General features: G+C 40.8%; 1 protein-coding gene across 1 annotated transcript in view; it reads right to left on the bottom strand.

Annotated features, from left to right (window-relative positions):
• The window catches only part of CLEC2D (C-type lectin domain family 2 member D), a 33,742-nt gene extending 19,906 nt beyond the window's left edge, over positions 1-13,836 (bottom strand). The window contains exon 1 of the mRNA XM_087855606.1: positions 13,794-13,836. Coding sequence (XP_087711732.1) covers positions 13,794-13,821 — 28 coding nt within the window. The 5' untranslated portion in view covers positions 13,822-13,836. The remainder of the gene's footprint in view (positions 1-13,793) is intronic.
• Positions 13,837-16,617: the final 2,781 nt, after the last annotated feature.

Genomic DNA, 16,617 nt, shown 5'->3' with positions numbered 1-16,617 from the left:
GGACCTCATTTAATCCAGTCCATTGAATTTAGCTGGATATCTGTCAAACCATTCTGAACACCCACAAATTCAGCCTGAGATATAAAAAAATATATCTGGAAGTCTACAAGTAGAAAAGCGACTGCTTTCTGCAAGGTAGGAGGTGCGGAGACCTGAATCTGTGGGGATATAGCAGAAGATTAATGGAGGGGAGGGAGCCTCCATAAGCTGGCTACCAGAAAGTGATATAACACTGGGGTGCAAAATCAGAACCCTTAGAAATCTGCTGTAGTGAGAGATCTCTCTTTCTGAAAGGGGGTCAGGGCATGAAAAGGGCAGAATTCTAGGTGGGTCATTGTGGTCTGAGGATCTAAGGAGACACAGAAGGAATGGGGATGCCTGAACTAGTGGAGTGCCCAAGTGGGAGAGCAGGAAACTGGTTACAGTCAGTGAGTCCAGGAGGGGACTCTCAGCTCAGGTTGCCATAAACCATGAGCCAGGCTGGTCGGGTGACCACTCTTTACCTGAGCACCCTGAAAAGGACTGGAACTCGAGGGCCATTTACCATCCCCTGGGAGGAGCAAAACAGCTGCTCCCACAACCAGGCAACAATTCTCAGGGCGGTGGTGGCCCCAGAAAGGACAGTAGGGGGACACCCAGCACTCCGCCCAGAGCATCAGAGTGGGTACACCCAGGAGCCCACAACCGCTCTCAGTTCTTGGACACACAAAGGGCAGTGACACAGGTCCCTAGGACTCCCCTTGGTAGGATCATGGTGGACAAGCACCACAAGAGTCTGCAGAGTTTGGCACACACAAAATTGAAAACTGTTTGTCCCAGAGGGTTTATTGAAGAGGGGAACCGAGATCTTTCAGCTCTGGCAGGACAACTAGGCACAACCATACTTACTCTGATCCTCTAAAGAGGCTCAAAAAGCCTCCAGGGTAAAAAAGCCACAAGCAGGACCAGTTTACACTGAAACCAGCCCTCTGGCAAGGGGTGGGGCAACTCTGCCCAGGCAAAGACACTTGAGAAGCAGCACAGCAGTCCCCTTCCCCAGAAGACAGATTGTTAGAATAGGTGAACGATAAGCTTATGGATTGCACAAGACTGTAAATATACTATTTTTCACCAGGGGAAAATAGTATATTGAGTTCCAGGTGTTTTCTCACAATTCATTTATCTTTCGGTCTAAAATTTTCCACTTCTTTTTCTTATCTTTTTCCCATTTCAACTAGATTCTTATTGTACCAACTTATGTTTTTAAATTGCTTTTTAACTTTTATTTTATACATCTATATTTTATAGATATATGCTTCATTTTAGTACTTTTTTCACTCTATTCAATTATATATATATATATATATATATATATATATATATATATATATATATATAGTTTTCTTTGCAATCTGGGGATGTAATGTCTTCTAACAAGCAGACCAAATTCATTCAGAAACAAGTGGATTACCTTGCTTTTTCCACCGTGCAGGATAATAGTCTCTTCCCTCCCCTCTTTTTTTTTTTGTTTTGTTTCATTTTTGGTTTTATTTGCTTTTCGGTTATGGTTTCTGACCACTTTGTATTTGTCTAGGGTGTATTTTGTGGGTCCTGGTTGATATTTTGGACTCTTCCTCACTCGCTCACCTATTCTTCTTTGGGAAAAATTACTAGAAGGAAGAATTCACAACAAAAGAAAAAACCAGAGGCAATGTTCTCTGACACAGAGCTAAATGATATGGATATAAGCAAGATGTCATAGATGGAATTCAGGATAGCAATTACAAAGTTAATAGCTAAGCTTGCAAAAAAGCATAAATGACAGTACAGAATCTCTAAGGGCAGAGATAGATCTAATCAGGCCAAATTTAAAAATGCTGTGAATGAAATGCAATCAAAATTGGATGCTCTAACAGCTAGGGTGAATGAGGCAGAAGAGAGAATAATGATCTAGAGGACAGGCTAATGGAAAGGAAGGAAATTGAGGAAAAGAGAGAAAGACAACGAATATCCCATGAAGAAAGTCTTTGAGAAATTAATGATGCCCTGAATTAACTAATGTCAGAATTGTTGAGGTTCCTGAGGGGGTGGAGAGAGAGGGACAGAAAGTATATTTGAGCAAATCATGGCTGAGAACTTCCATAATCTGGGGAAGAAATAAGCATTCATGTCCAAGAGGCAGAGAGAACTCCTCCCAAAATCAATCAAAATAGACCAACACCCCAACATATAACAGTGAAGCTTGCAAACAGAGAAAAATAAGCTATCCTGAGAGCAGCTAGGGAGAGGAGGTTCCTTGTGTATGGAAGGAGGATTATCAGAATAACATAAGACCTATCCACAGAGACCTAGCAGGCCAGAAAGGACTGGCAAGATATATTCAGGGTATTAAATGAGAAGAACATGCAGCCAAGAATACTTTATCCAGAAAGGCTGTCATTCAGAATTGAAGGAGAGATAAAGAGCTTCCAGGACAGGCAGAAACTGAAAGAATATGTGACCAGCAAGCCATCCAGCCCTTCAAGAAATATTAAGTGGGACACTGTAAATGAAGAGACGCCCCAAGAGTAACACAGACCAGAAAGAAACAGAGACAATCTACAGAAACAGGGACTTTATGGGCAATACAATGGCACTAAAGTCATATCGTTCAATAGTTACTCTGAATATAAATGGGATAAATGCTCCAACCAAAAGACACAGGGTATCAGATTGGATAAAAAAGCAAGAATCATCCATATGCTGTCTACAAGAGACTCATTTTAGACCTAAGGACATCTCCAGACTGAAAGTAAGAGGGTGGAAAACCTTTTACCACACTAATGGACCTCAAGAGAAAGCTGGGGTAGCAATCCTCATATCAGACAAATTGATTTTACAACAAAGACTGTATTAAGAGATGTAAAAGGACACTATATCATACTTAAAAGGTCTACCCAACAAGAAGATCTAACAATTGTAAATATTTATGCCCTCAACATGGGAGCAGCCAATTATATAAACAAATTAATAACCAAAGTAAAGAAACATATTGATAATAGTACATTAATAGTAGGGGACTTCAACACTCCACTCTCAGCATGGACAGATCATCTAAGCAGAAGATCAACAAAGAAACAAGGGCTTTGAATGACACACTGGACCAGATGGACTTTGTGGATATATACAGAATATTCCATCCTAAAGTAACAGAAGAGTCATTCTTCTTGACTGCACATGGAACTTTCTCCAGAAAAGACCACATGCTGGGTCACAATCAGGTCTCAGCTGATAACAAAAGATTGAGATTATTTCCTGCATATTTTCAGACCACAGTGCTTTGAAACTGGAACTCAATCACAAGAGGAAATTTGGAAGGAACTCAAACACTTGGAAGTTAAAGAGCATCCTGCTAAAGAATGAATAAGTCAATCAGAAAATTAAAGAGGAGCTTAAAAAATTCATGGAAACTAAAGAGAATGAAAACACATGGGTTCTAAACCTCTGAGATTTAGCAAAGGCTAAGGCTAAGAAGGAGGTACATAGAAATACAAGCCTCTCTCAAAAATTAGAAAAAATCCTAATATACAAACTAACCTTACGCTTAAAGGACATGGAGAAAGAACAGCAAACAAAGCCTAAACTAAGCAGGAGAAGAGAAATAATAAAGATTAGAGCAGAAATCAATGTAACAGAAACCAAAAGAACAGTAGAACAGATCAAAGAAACTAGGAGCTGCTTCCCTGAACAAATTAATAAGATCCAGAAACCTCTGGCCAGCCTTATCCAAAAGAAAAGAGAAAGGACCCAAATTAATAAAATTATGAATGAAAGGGGAGAGATAATGACCGACACCAAGGAAATACAATTTTTATGAGCAACTATATGCCAACAAATTAGATAATCTAGAAGAAATGGATGCATTCCTGGAAACTTATAAACTACGAAGACTGAAACAGGAAGAGGTAGAAAATCTGAACAAACCAATAACCAGCAAGGAAACTGAAGCAGTAATCAAAAACCTCCCCCAAAAAGCAAGAGTTCAGAGCCAGATGGCTTCCCGGGGGAATTCTACCAAACTTTCAAAGAAGAAATAATACCTATTCTACTGAAGCTGTTTCAAAAAATAGAAGTGAAAGAAAAACTTCCAAACTCATCCTATGAGGCCAGCATTACCTTGATCCCAAAACCAGACAAAGACCCCATCAAAAAGGAGAATTACAGACCAATGTCCCTGATGAACATGGATGTCAAAATACTCACCAAGATACTAGCCAATAGGATCCAACAGTACGTTAAAAGGATTATTCACCACTACCAGGTGGAATTTATTCCTGGGCTGCAAGGGTGGTTCAACATTAGCACATCAATCAACGTGATAGATTACATTAATAAAAGAAAAGACAAGAACCATATTATCCTCTCGGTGTAGAAAAAGCATTTGACAAAATACGCATCCTTTCTTGATTAAAACTCTTCAAAGTATAGAGATAGAGGGAACATAACCCAACGTCATAAAAACCATCTATGAAAAGCCCACAGCTAATCATTCTCAATGGGGAAAAATGGAGAGCTTTACCCTTAAGTTCAGGAACCCTACAAGGATGCCCACTATCACTACTGTTGTTCAACATAGTACTAGAAGTCCTAGCCTCAGCAATCAGACAACAAAAAGAAATAAAAGGCATTCATAATACCAAGGAAGAAGTCAAACTCTCTCTCTTCACAGATGACACAATACTTTATGCAGAAAACCCAAAAGACTCCACCCCAAAAATGCTAGCAATTCAGCAACATAGCAGGATCCCAAATCAATGCACACAGGGGGCGCCTGGGTAGCACAGCGGTTAAGCGTCTGCCTTCGGCTCAGGGCGTGGTCCCAGCGTTCTGGGATTGAGCCCCACATCAGGCTCCTCCGCTATGAGCCTGCTTCTTCCTCTCCCACTGCCCCTGCTGTGTTCCCTCTCTCGCTGGCTGTCTCTATCTCCGTCGAATAAATAAATAAAATCTTTAAAAAAAAAAAATCAATGCACAGAAACCAGTGGCATTTCTATACATTAACACTGTGACTGAAGAAAGAGAAATTGAGGAATCCGTCCCATTTACAATTGCACCAAAAACCATAAGATACCTAGGAATAAACATAACCAAACAGGTAAAGGATCTGTACTCTAAAAACTACAAAACACTTATGAAAGAAATGGAGGAAGACACAAAGAGATGGAAAAATATTCCATGCTCATGGATTGGAAGAATAAACATTGTTAAAATGTCTGTGCTGCCCAGAGCAATCTACTCATTCAATGCAGTCCCTATCAAAACCATCGACATTTTTCACAGATCTGGAACAAATAATCCTAAAATTTGTATGGAACCATAAAAGACCCTAAATAGCCAGGGAAATGTTGAAAAAGAAAACCAAAGCTGGGGCAGCACAATGCCTGACTTCAAGCTATATCACAAAGCTGTGATCATCAAGGCAGCATGGTAGTGGCACAAAAACAGGCACATAGATCAATGGAGCAGAATAGAGAACCCAGAAATGGACCCTCAACTCTATGGTCAACTAATCTTTGACAAAGGAGGAAAGAATATCCAATGGAAAAAAGACAGTCTCTTCAACAAATGGTGTTGGGAAAACTGGACAGCCACATGCAGAAGAATGAAACTGGACCATTTCCTTACACCACACACAAAGATAAACTCAAAATGGATGAAAGACCTAAATGTGAGACAGGAATCCATCAAAATCCTAGAGAAAACAGGCAGTAACCTCTTCGAGCTCAGATGCAGCAACTTCTTTCAAGACCCATCTCTAAGCAAGGGAAACAAAAGCAAAAATGAACTATGGGGACTTCATCAAGATAAAAGTCTTCTGCACGGCAAAGGAAGCAGCTAACAAAACTAAAAGGCAACCTGCAGAATGGGAGAAGATATTTGCAAATGACATAACAGATAAAGGCTGATAGCCAAGATATATAAAGAGCTTATCAAACTCAACACCTAAAATAAATAATCCAGTCAAGAAATAGGCAGAAGAGTTAGAATGGCAAAAATAGACAAGGCAAGAGACAATTGTTGGAGAGGATGTGGAGAAAGGGGATCCCTCCTACATTGTTGGTGGGAATGCAAGCTGGTACAGCCACTCTGGAAAACAGTGTGGAAGTCCCTTAAAAAGTTAAAAATTGAGCTACCCTATGATCCAGCCATTGCACTACTGGGTGTTTACCCCAAAGATACAGACGTAGCGAAGAGAAGGGCCATATGCACCCCAATGTTCATAGCAGCAATGTCCACAATAGCTAAATCGTGGAAGGAGCCGAGATGCCCTTCAACAGACGACTGGATTAAGAAGCTGTGGTCCATATATACAATGGAATATTACTCAGCTATCAGAAAGAACGAATTCTCAACATTTGCTGCAACATGGACGGCACTGGAGGAGATAATGCTAAGTGAAATAAGTCAAGCAGAGAAAGACAACTATCATATGATTTCTCTCATCTATGGAACATAAGAACTAGGATGATCAGTAGGGGAAGAAAGGGATAAAGAAGGGGGGGGTAATAAGAAGGGAGAATGAAGCATGAGAGACTATGGACTATGAGAAACAAACTGAGGCCTCAGAGGGGAGGGGGGTGGGGGAATGGGATAGACCGGTGATGGGTAGTAAGGAGGGCATGTATTGCATGGTGCACTGGGTGTTATATGCAACTAATGAAACATTAGTTTCATTACATCGGAACCGGGGATGTACTGTATGGTGACTAACATAATATAATAAAAAATCATTAAAAAAAAAAAAACCACCAAAAAAAAAAAAAAAAGAAAAGAAATAGGCAGAAGATATGAACAGACACTTCTCCAAAGAAGGTATGCAAATGGCCAACAGACACATGAAAAAAATGCTCCCCATCACTAGCCATCAGGGAAATACAAATCAAAACCACACTAAGATACCACCTTATGCCAGTTAGAATGGCAAAAATTGACAAGGCAGGAAACAACAAATGTTGGAGAGGATGTGGAAAAAGGGGAACCCTCTTACATTGTTGGTGGGAATGCAAGCTGGTGTAGACACTCTGGAAAACAGTATGGAGGTTCCTTAAGCTAAAAATAGAGCTACCCTATGACCCAGCAATTGCACTACTGGGTATTTACCCCAAAGATACAGATGTAGTGAAAAGAAGGGGCACTTCCACCCCAATGTTCACAGCAGCAATGTCCACAATAGCCAAACTGTGGATGGAGCCAAGATGTCCTTCAACAAATGAATAGACAAACAAGATGTGGTTCATATATACAATGGAATATTATTCAGGCCAGAAAGGATGAATACCTATCATTTATATTGACATGGATGGAACTGGAGAGGATTATGCTAAGTGAAATAAGTCAAGCAGAGAAAGACAATTATCACATGGTTTCACTCATATGTGGAATACAAGGAATCGTGCAGAAGACAATAGGGGAAGGAAAGGAAAACTGAATGGGAAGAAATCAGAGAGGGAGACAAACCATGAGAGACTCTTGGATCCAGGAAACAAACTAAGATGTGCAGAAAGGGAAGTGGGTGAGAAGATGGTGTAACTGGGTGATGAGCATTAAGGAGGGCATGTGATGTGATGAGCACTGGGTTTATAGGCAACTAATGAATCGTTGAACACTACATCAAAAACTAATGATGTACTATATGTTGGTTAATTGAATTTAAATTTACAAAAAAAAAGAAAGAAATGGAATCCATGCCTCAGATAGATGCCTTGGAACCTAGTTTGTAAAAAAATACTAGGTCATTTAGGGCCACAGTTTGACTCAAATTTCATCTGTGAGTCAGTCACACACAGTTCATCAATATAAAATCTTGCAGTTTTTTAGTTTGTTTTTCACTTTCCAGACATCTGGAGAAATTTTGCTTTTTTTCTTTTTTATCAAAAAGCAGAAACTAAGCAAGTAAGACAGAGTCTTACAATCATGAAGGCGTATCCACAGACATGTTTTGAACATATACTATATTTGAGACACTGTGCTAGTCCCTATATCTAGTTCCTCCTCTTTGAAAACCCACAATAGAGCAGATTGTTAGGCAAAAAGCATTATTAGGATGAACTAAAGTTACTTCTAACTGGAAAAAAGATTTAATTCCTAAATGAGATGAATTTGTACGCATCCAAACAAGGCCTTAAAAATATATATATGATAGGTGCGCCTGGGTGGCACAGTGGTTAAGCGTCTGCCTTCGGCTCAGGGCGTGATCCCGGCGTTATGGGATCGAGCCCCACATCAGGCTCCTCCGCTATGAGCCTGCTTCTTCCTCTCCCACTCCCCCTGCTTGTGTTCCCTCTCTCGCTGGCTGTCTCTATCTCTGTCAAATAAATAAATAAAATCTTTAAAAAATATATATATATATGATAAAAATTTCACAGACAAGAAGAAATTGACAGAAATACCAACAAAGAAGAAGAAATGGAAGTACACAAGAGAAAGGATGCTCTATAAATTGCTATTTTGTCCTTTTGGAAACTCATCAATACAATGTAGCTAATGCTATAAAAATTTTTAACATTTTTATAGTACATAAACAGCTTTAACATTGGGTATTGAATGCTTAAAGGCTTCAAGTAATTAACTGTTTGTGATTTAATCTGGGATAAAAGCAGAATTTTAAATCCAATGAAGGGTAAAATAAAGAATAGTATTTTTTTATCAGCATAATATTTATTTAGCACTCAGTAATTTAAAACATAAACACTGAGAATTAAAGCATAAAAAGCACTTTGTCAGTGTTTCTAATGTTTTAAAATACAAAGCATAAAATAAATGTTAGTTTTAGCACATTAAAAAGTTTCCTATATATCTGTAACTGCCAGTAAGAGAATTTTGAATGTGTTAACAAAATTTTTTAAAAGGTCACAGGCCAGTTTGTAATTTTCTCCCATTATTTATTAAAGTCATTTAATAAATAGAAGAGCATAAAAAGGATTTATATTTCTTACCCCATTTTGCAGTATATGATACTAAATTTTTCTAATAAATACAGTGCATATCTATGACCAGACATAATCACAGTAGAAAGAAATCTCAAAATGTACAAGACACTATATTCAGTGTTGTCTGTCCATTTCCAAATATGATGTGATAATTCTCTGCTAAGGCTATCCAATGGTCAGAAGGGCCTTTATATCTTTTCAGGAAGTCCTATTGTAAAACACGGAAAGTGAACATGTGTGTATCTTTCTTTCATATTATTCTTGAGCCTTTCTTCCCTACAGCCTTCTCTTTGTGGGTGGTGGTGCGGTAATATTGAGAAGTGTAGACTTTGGAGTTCAGTTTGTCCCAATTTTGAGTTTAACTCATTCAATGTCTCTGATCCTAAATTACTTTAGTGAAAGTGACCCAACATCCCAGTTTAGGAAAGTCCCGGTTTATGTCTATTGTTCTAGAACACTATTGTCACTTTCATGTCTTAAAATGTCCCAATCTGGATGGTAAACTATATGATTACCACACTTCTTTGTACAATGGGAGCAATACAACTAGTCTTGTAGGTTAATTATACAGATTACATGAATGAATGTATCTAAAATATGCTACAGTGTTCCAGGCAGAGAATACAACAAATGTTAGGCACTAATATGCATCCCTGGCCCCAAAGTCTGACTAGAATGGGATCTTTCCTTGTCTTTCACTTTAACCCTATGCAGCCTACCCCTCTCAGAGTATTCAACAAACAACATGATCCAAAAACATTTCTTACCAGTTCTTCCAGGAGTTCAAACTGAGCAATATCAGCTTGAGGCACAGAAGGTCTAAGCAGCTCCCTGCAGGCTCCCACTAACCCAGGGCCTCCTCCCTGCCAGTGCTTGCCAGTTTTAATGAGCAGGTAACTCCTCTTAAACCAGGGTCCTGGCAGGCTCATTTCATTCAAGTACCTGCTGGATCCAGTGTCCCTAGACTACTCTGTGACTCCCTTGCAGGCTCCCATGAGTCAAGAAACCAGCTCACCCCAATGCCTGCCTGATCCAGAGGTCCCAGACACCATCCACGGATCCAGCAGCTTCCAAGGCAGGACTCCCTGCAGGCTCCCAAGAATCTAGGCCCTCATTGCACCCAGTCATCTGACAGCTCCAGCAGCCCCAGGTGGAATCCTTGGCTCATGCTTGGCGGCACCCAGGGCCCTAGGCAGCTCCCATAGCACCAGGCTGTACAAGGCCCCACGAAACCAGACCCTGCTGGTTCACCCTGGAACCTTCCAGTTCCAGTGGCTCCAGGCAAGCTGCATGCTCCAGGCAGATTCATGGGCCCCTGTGAAATTAGGCTCCTGGCCCACCCATATGCCAGCTAGCTCCAGCAGCCCCTGGTGGCTCAGGGGCCACAGAGAAACCTCATAACTCCAGGTATCTTTGACAGCTTCAGGCTCCTAAAGGGTTCCCATGAATGCAGGTTCCTGATCCACTCCATTACCTACAATGTTCCTATGGCCACAGGCAGTTCCAATGGGCTCCCGTGAACCCACATTCCCGGCTCACCCAGCCCTTCTCAGCTCCTATGTCACCTGACAGGCTCATGGTGGGCTCCAGCAAACTCAGGCTCTTGGCACATGCCAGCACCAGCTCACTCCCATGGCCCTGGATGACTCCTGTGAACTCAGGCTCCCAACCAATACCCACAAACCTCAGGTCCATGGAGCAGCACCTATGAACCCAGGGTCCCACTAGGGCTCAACATCAGGCTGAGTACAGCCATTCCAGACTTTCAACTACTTTCAGCATCAGGCCACCCAGGGACTCCAACAGCAAGCCCACCCACGGGCACCATTAGACTTCCCACCCAAATCTCTGGACAAACTGACTAGTGAAGAGCTGGCCTTCCAAAGCTAGTCTATGAAGACTGGAGAGGTGCCTATATCCTCAAATGCACGGACTCCAACACAAGGCCACAGGAATCATGAATAAGCAAAGAAACATGACACCATCTCCAAAGGAAACTAATAAAATTCCAATGATGGACCCTAAAGAAACAGAAATCTATGAAGTGTCTGACAAGTAATTCAGAAGAACCCTCCTAAAGAAACTCAGTGAATTATAAGAAAACACAGATAGACGACTAAATTAAATTAGGAAAACAATGCATGAACAACATGAGATGTTCAACAAAGAAATAAAAAGCATTGTAGTAAGTCAAGCAGAAACCCTAGAGAGGAAGACTACGATGACAGCATGAAGAATTCAATGAGAGCTTCAGCAGCAGACTCAACCAAGCAGAAGAATCAGTGAACTAGAATACAGGTCTATTAAAATCATACAGCCAGAGAAGCAAAACGAAAAGGAAAGAAACAGAGTGAAGAAAGCCTATATGAATTATATGATATCATTCAAAGAAATAATCTATGCATTGGTGGACTCTCGGAAGGAGAAGAGAAGGAGGAATGAGCAGAAAGCTTATTTAAAGAAATAATAACTGATAACTTTCCGAATCTGGGGAGAGTCTTAGATATCCAAGTTTATGAAGCTAACAGGTCACCCCAAACTTTCAACCTAAAACACAAAATAACAAAACTGTCTAAAATCAAAGACAAAGAGAGCATCGTTAAAGAAGCAAGAGAAAACAAATTTCTTACAAATACCTTGCAGGCTAGGAGACCAGGATGATATATTTAAAGTGCTGGGGATAAAAAAAAACCTGCAAGAATATTTTACCCAGCAAAGTTGTCTTTCAGGAATGAAGGAGAGATAAAGACTTTCCCAAACCAACAAAAGCTGAGGGAGTTCATCGCCACTGGAACTACCTTACAAGACATGCTGAAAGGCGTTCTTCAAGATGAAACAAAAGGAGGCTAATCAGTAACAAGAAAACACATGAAATTAGAAAACATGCTGGTAAAGATACATACAGCAAATATATGCAGTCAAATTCAGAATATTCTAATACTGTAATAGGTGGAATGTAACACAACTTGAGCATAGAGGTTTAAAGGACAAAACTGTTAAGAATAACTATAGTCACAGCAATTTTTTCATGGATACAACATTATAAAAAGAAGTAAATTATGACACTGAAAACACAAATCATTGAGGGGGAAATAAAAGGGTAAAGTTTTTGTAAGCAAAGTTAAATAGTTATCAGCATAAAATAGACTAGTATATCTATAAGACATGTTATGTAATCCTCATAGTAACCACAAAGCCAAACCTATGGTGAATTCACAAAGCATAAACGAAACAGAATTAACGTATACTACTACAGAAAATCAATAATCTACAAAGACAGCAAAGGAAATGAAAGGAACAGAGTACCACAAAACAGTCGGAAACCAGTAAGGTGGTGTTAGCAAGCCCCTACTTATCAGTATTGACTTTAATTCTCCAATCAAAAGGCACAGGGTGGCTAGAAGGATTTAAAAACAAGATGGAACTAATCATTTCTTATCCAATCACCAAATATTTGCAGAATTGCAGAATGTTTACTGCTGTGGTCCATCTGAGAACCAAAAGTTTTGCATACTCGGAAGTAGCCAGGGCAGGGATCAGGCAGCTGGGGTGTCTGCACCATGAAAACTATGACAGAGCCAAGAGCGATATGTTATGAAAACAGTGGCACAGGTAGGCTGCCCAACATCTGGAAAGGAACAAATTTTTTAACACATCCTTACTCTGCCAGAGTGCTTGAGGATACCCGGACCCAGTTTTTGTTTGTTTGTTTGTTTGTATTTAAATCGAAATAGCCAACATATAGTACATCATTAGTTTCAGATGTAGTGTTCAATGATTTATCAGTTGCATATAACACCCAGTGCTCATCAGATCACATGCCCTCCTTAATGCCCATCACCCAGTTATTCCATCCCCCCACTCACCTCCCCTTCTGCAACCAGACCCCTAATAGCCAGGGGAATGTTGAAAAAGTAAACCAAAGCTGGGGGCAGCACAATGCCTGACTTCAACCTCTACTACAAAGCTGTGATCACCAAGACAGCACGATACTGGCACAAACACAGACACACGGATCAATGGAACAGAATAGAGAACCCAGAAATGGACCCTCAACTCTACGGTCAACTAATCTTCGACAAAGCAGGAAAGACTAACCAATGGAAAAAAGACAGTCTCCTCAATAAATGATCCTGGAAGAATTGGACAGCCACATGCAGAAGAATGAAACTGGACCATTTCCTTACACCATACACAAAGATAAACTCAAAATGGATAAAAGACCTAAATGTGACACAGGAACCCACACCCAGTTTTAAGACAAGTCTCTGCCCCAAAGTTGAGGCATTTGTGTTCTTGGAAAAGAAGGAGACCTGGCCCAGTTTCAAATGGATCTCTATCTTCCATTTAAAATACCAATGTTTCTTGAGAGCAGCTTTCACAAATTTTCAACCCACGAAGGCCAAGGAGTTGGGGGAGGGGAGGGAGGAGATTGAGAAATATGAGAGAGAGGGGGTCTGAACCAGAACACTAAACACACTGCAGCCTTTCCAAAAGTCCTTAAGCTTCAAACCAAGGGACCTGGTCCCAGGGACTCCACTACTCTCCCACCCACCCACCCCTGAAGCTCTGAACACTCTGATGAAAAAAAGCAAGCAGGTCAGGGCCTCAAGACATCTGGAAGGGGCTGGGGGAATCAGGTCAGATTTTTCAAATGGCCTGGCCAGAGCAGAAGTTTACCAGGCTAAGAAGGCCCTGGGAAGTCAAACCCTGAGAGAAACTCAGAAAGTATTTTCTTTTTTCCTCTTTTTTTCCCCCTTCCTGGTGGTAGTTCCTCTTTCACTCCAACGGGAAGCTCTGGACAAAGCGGAAGAGTGCAGTTAGGGGGGTCTTACAGCTGCTGACCTCTGCATGTGGCCTGTCCTTCTCCCATCTGTGCCCCAGACTCCTCCGGGGCTGCAGACCCCCTGAGCCCAGTGCCCCCACTTCCAGGCCACAATCACCTCTTCAGTCCAGGGGAAGCAGCACCAGCAGCTTCCCAGGCCCCCCTGAGTTATCGGCCACCAGACCAAGTTCTTACTTTCAGTTTTGTGTCTGTGGCTTGCATTTCCCTGCATAGCTTTTGAAATAAAAGAACAGGAAGCCAAAACTTCATAAACAGGAAACCTGGCAGGTCACTGTGTTCCCTCCACACGCAGTGGGGGCACTTAACCCCCCTTGCCTGTAGTGCCTTTTTGCCATTCTGGTGGACAGCTGTGGACCAGAGGGATGTCCATATCAGATGGTCCTGATGTGGGGCACAGTCTCTTCCCAGGCCCAGGGACCAAATGGTCCCTGCCAGTCCCTGCTGGAATCAGCAGGTAAAAGTCTGCTCAGGGCTCCGCATCCTGGGCATGGCCTGGCCTAGCAAAGTTAGGGGCAGGGCTCCGCCTCTTGCATTAAGTCTGTCTCCATCCCCTTCTCTTGGATTTCCTTGGGGTGATTAGATTTCAAAGCTGAGGGTTGCCCACAGTGAGATTTGTTGAGTTGGAGCAGCCTTTACATACGTTCAGATAGTTAAAACAAGACAGTTAACTGCAGAAATCAGTCTTAGGTCAATGACATTTTTTGTCCCGTGGACTATTTTAATCTCCAAGATTTTTTTTAGAAGTTTCAGCATGGGGTAATAATAAAAAGCACATGACTTTGAAAGACAGTTGGCAGTTTCTTAAGAAACTAAATATACTTGAGGCGCCTGGGTGGCTCAAGTCATGATACCAGGGTCCTGGGATCCAGCCCTGCATCTGGTTCCCTGCTCAGTGGGGATCCTGCTTCTCCCTCTCCCTCTTCCCCTAGCCCCTGGCTCATGCTCTCTCTTGCTTGCTTGCTCCCTCTCTAATAAATAAATAGATAAAATCATTAAGAAAAAAAAAAAAAGAAAGAAAAAACTAAATACACTTATGCTACAATCCAGCAACGTTGCTCCTTGGCATTTACACAAATGAGTTGAAAATTGATTTGCAAACTGATGTCCACAAGAAACCTGCCCAAGCCTGTTTGTAGCAGCTATGTTCGTAAGTGTCAAAATTTGGAAGCAGCCAAGATGCCTGTCAATAGATAGATGGATAAATACAGTATGGAACAAATTTAGACTGAAAAAAGAACTCCTGTAACAGACAAAATTCAAAGGGTAAGGCATAATACGGAAATGAAAAATGAGCCGGCAGCACTCAGCACAGAAAAGGAAAATGAAATTTACCTCTGATAGTCTTATCAGAAAGAGACGAATGCCCACCGATATCTCATAAAGAAAAACTATGTTAGACATATCATGATGTACTATTGATTCTGCAAACCAAGTCAAAGCGACTAAAAAGTGATTCTTAAGAAAGAAAAGTTCTGACATGCATAAAATGTGTGTTCCTGAAGACCAGCCCACAGTAGAAAACAGCTAAGCATTAATAGAAGAAAACTGTCCTGAAATAAGAAGACAACTAAATCTGAGCATTCGATAAATAAATAAAGCACATCTTGGTACAGTTTCTTAGTTTTCAATATAAAGATAAAGTATGTTGTTTACAATGGGGAATGCCAACCCCCCCCCCCCCCTTAGACTTTGCCACAGCCACATCAATGGCTGGGAATAAAAGAAAAATGTCAACACTGTCTGAGAAAAACATTGAGGGAGGCAAGTTCTTATACCCATTTAGTTCTCAGGCAAATTAAACCCAAAACAACATTAGGAACTTACTGAATAAAACATACACAACATAGATCCTTCTAAAATAAACTACTTGATGACTAAATAGATACAGCTAACTAATGGATAGTTAAAAATAAGGATGTCAGGAAAGATAAAGACGTTGTATGAAATGAATGGAACTATAGATTCTTTACTAGGGCTAATGACTGTATTTAATACGAAGTTTAAGTGCTGCATAACTATGATTAAACTATGTATGACGAAGTAATGATGAAGGATGATCAGAAGACAGGCAGGTGAATCACTGAACTCTACCTCTGAAACTAATAATACACTGTATGTTAATTAATTGAATTTAAATCTAAAAAAAGAAAAAAAACCAAAAAATTAAAGATATCCCTGTACAAAACTTTTATAATTGTCTTTCTATTTAGATTTTGTCTTAAGCCTTTTCTCTCAAAAAGAAAAGAAAGACAGGCAGGGACAAAGGGACAGGCCCTAAGAGGAAACCTCCCCTAAAAGGATCTTAACACCAGCCTGGAAGGAGCTTGCCACCCTTTGCCACGTGAACAACGACTTGATTGGTAGCTGAGCACGTGGACAAAAACCTGATTGGGTGACAGGCGCGTGGCGGCCCACAAGTGCATAAAAACCCCTAGATGTAGAAACCCCGCTTGAATCACCTTCCTTTTTCGGGAGCTTTGTGTTCAGGCTGAACAAGTTCTGGTTTGCTGCCCACCACTCCCTCTGGTCTGCCTCTTCATTCTTTAAAGCAGCGTGACGAGGAACCGTGGGCGCTAAGGGAAAAGAAATCCTACAACAGTAAAAACTAAGGCTAAACCACAATGGAAATTATTACCTAAAAAAATATATGTAAATATAGGAAATTTAAAAGTAGCTAAATTCTTCCTCTGGCAAAAGGTAGAAATTCATTTGCTAGACTTTTGATGAGCCAACAAATACGAAATTAAGAAAATTCATTTACATTGTAAAAGTTCCAGTGACATCAACGTCATAGCAGCATAAAAAACCCTCATTTTGTCGCCT

The sequence above is a fragment of the Ursus americanus genome, chromosome 25 (genome assembly GCF_024610735.1).
Source record: "Ursus americanus isolate L20-20 chromosome 25, mUrsAme1.1.p, whole genome shotgun sequence".
Taxonomy (NCBI): Eukaryota; Metazoa; Chordata; class Mammalia; order Carnivora; family Ursidae; genus Ursus; species Ursus americanus.
The sequence above is the reverse complement of the archived record's forward strand: the minus strand, read 5'-3'. Positions and strand labels throughout refer to the sequence as shown.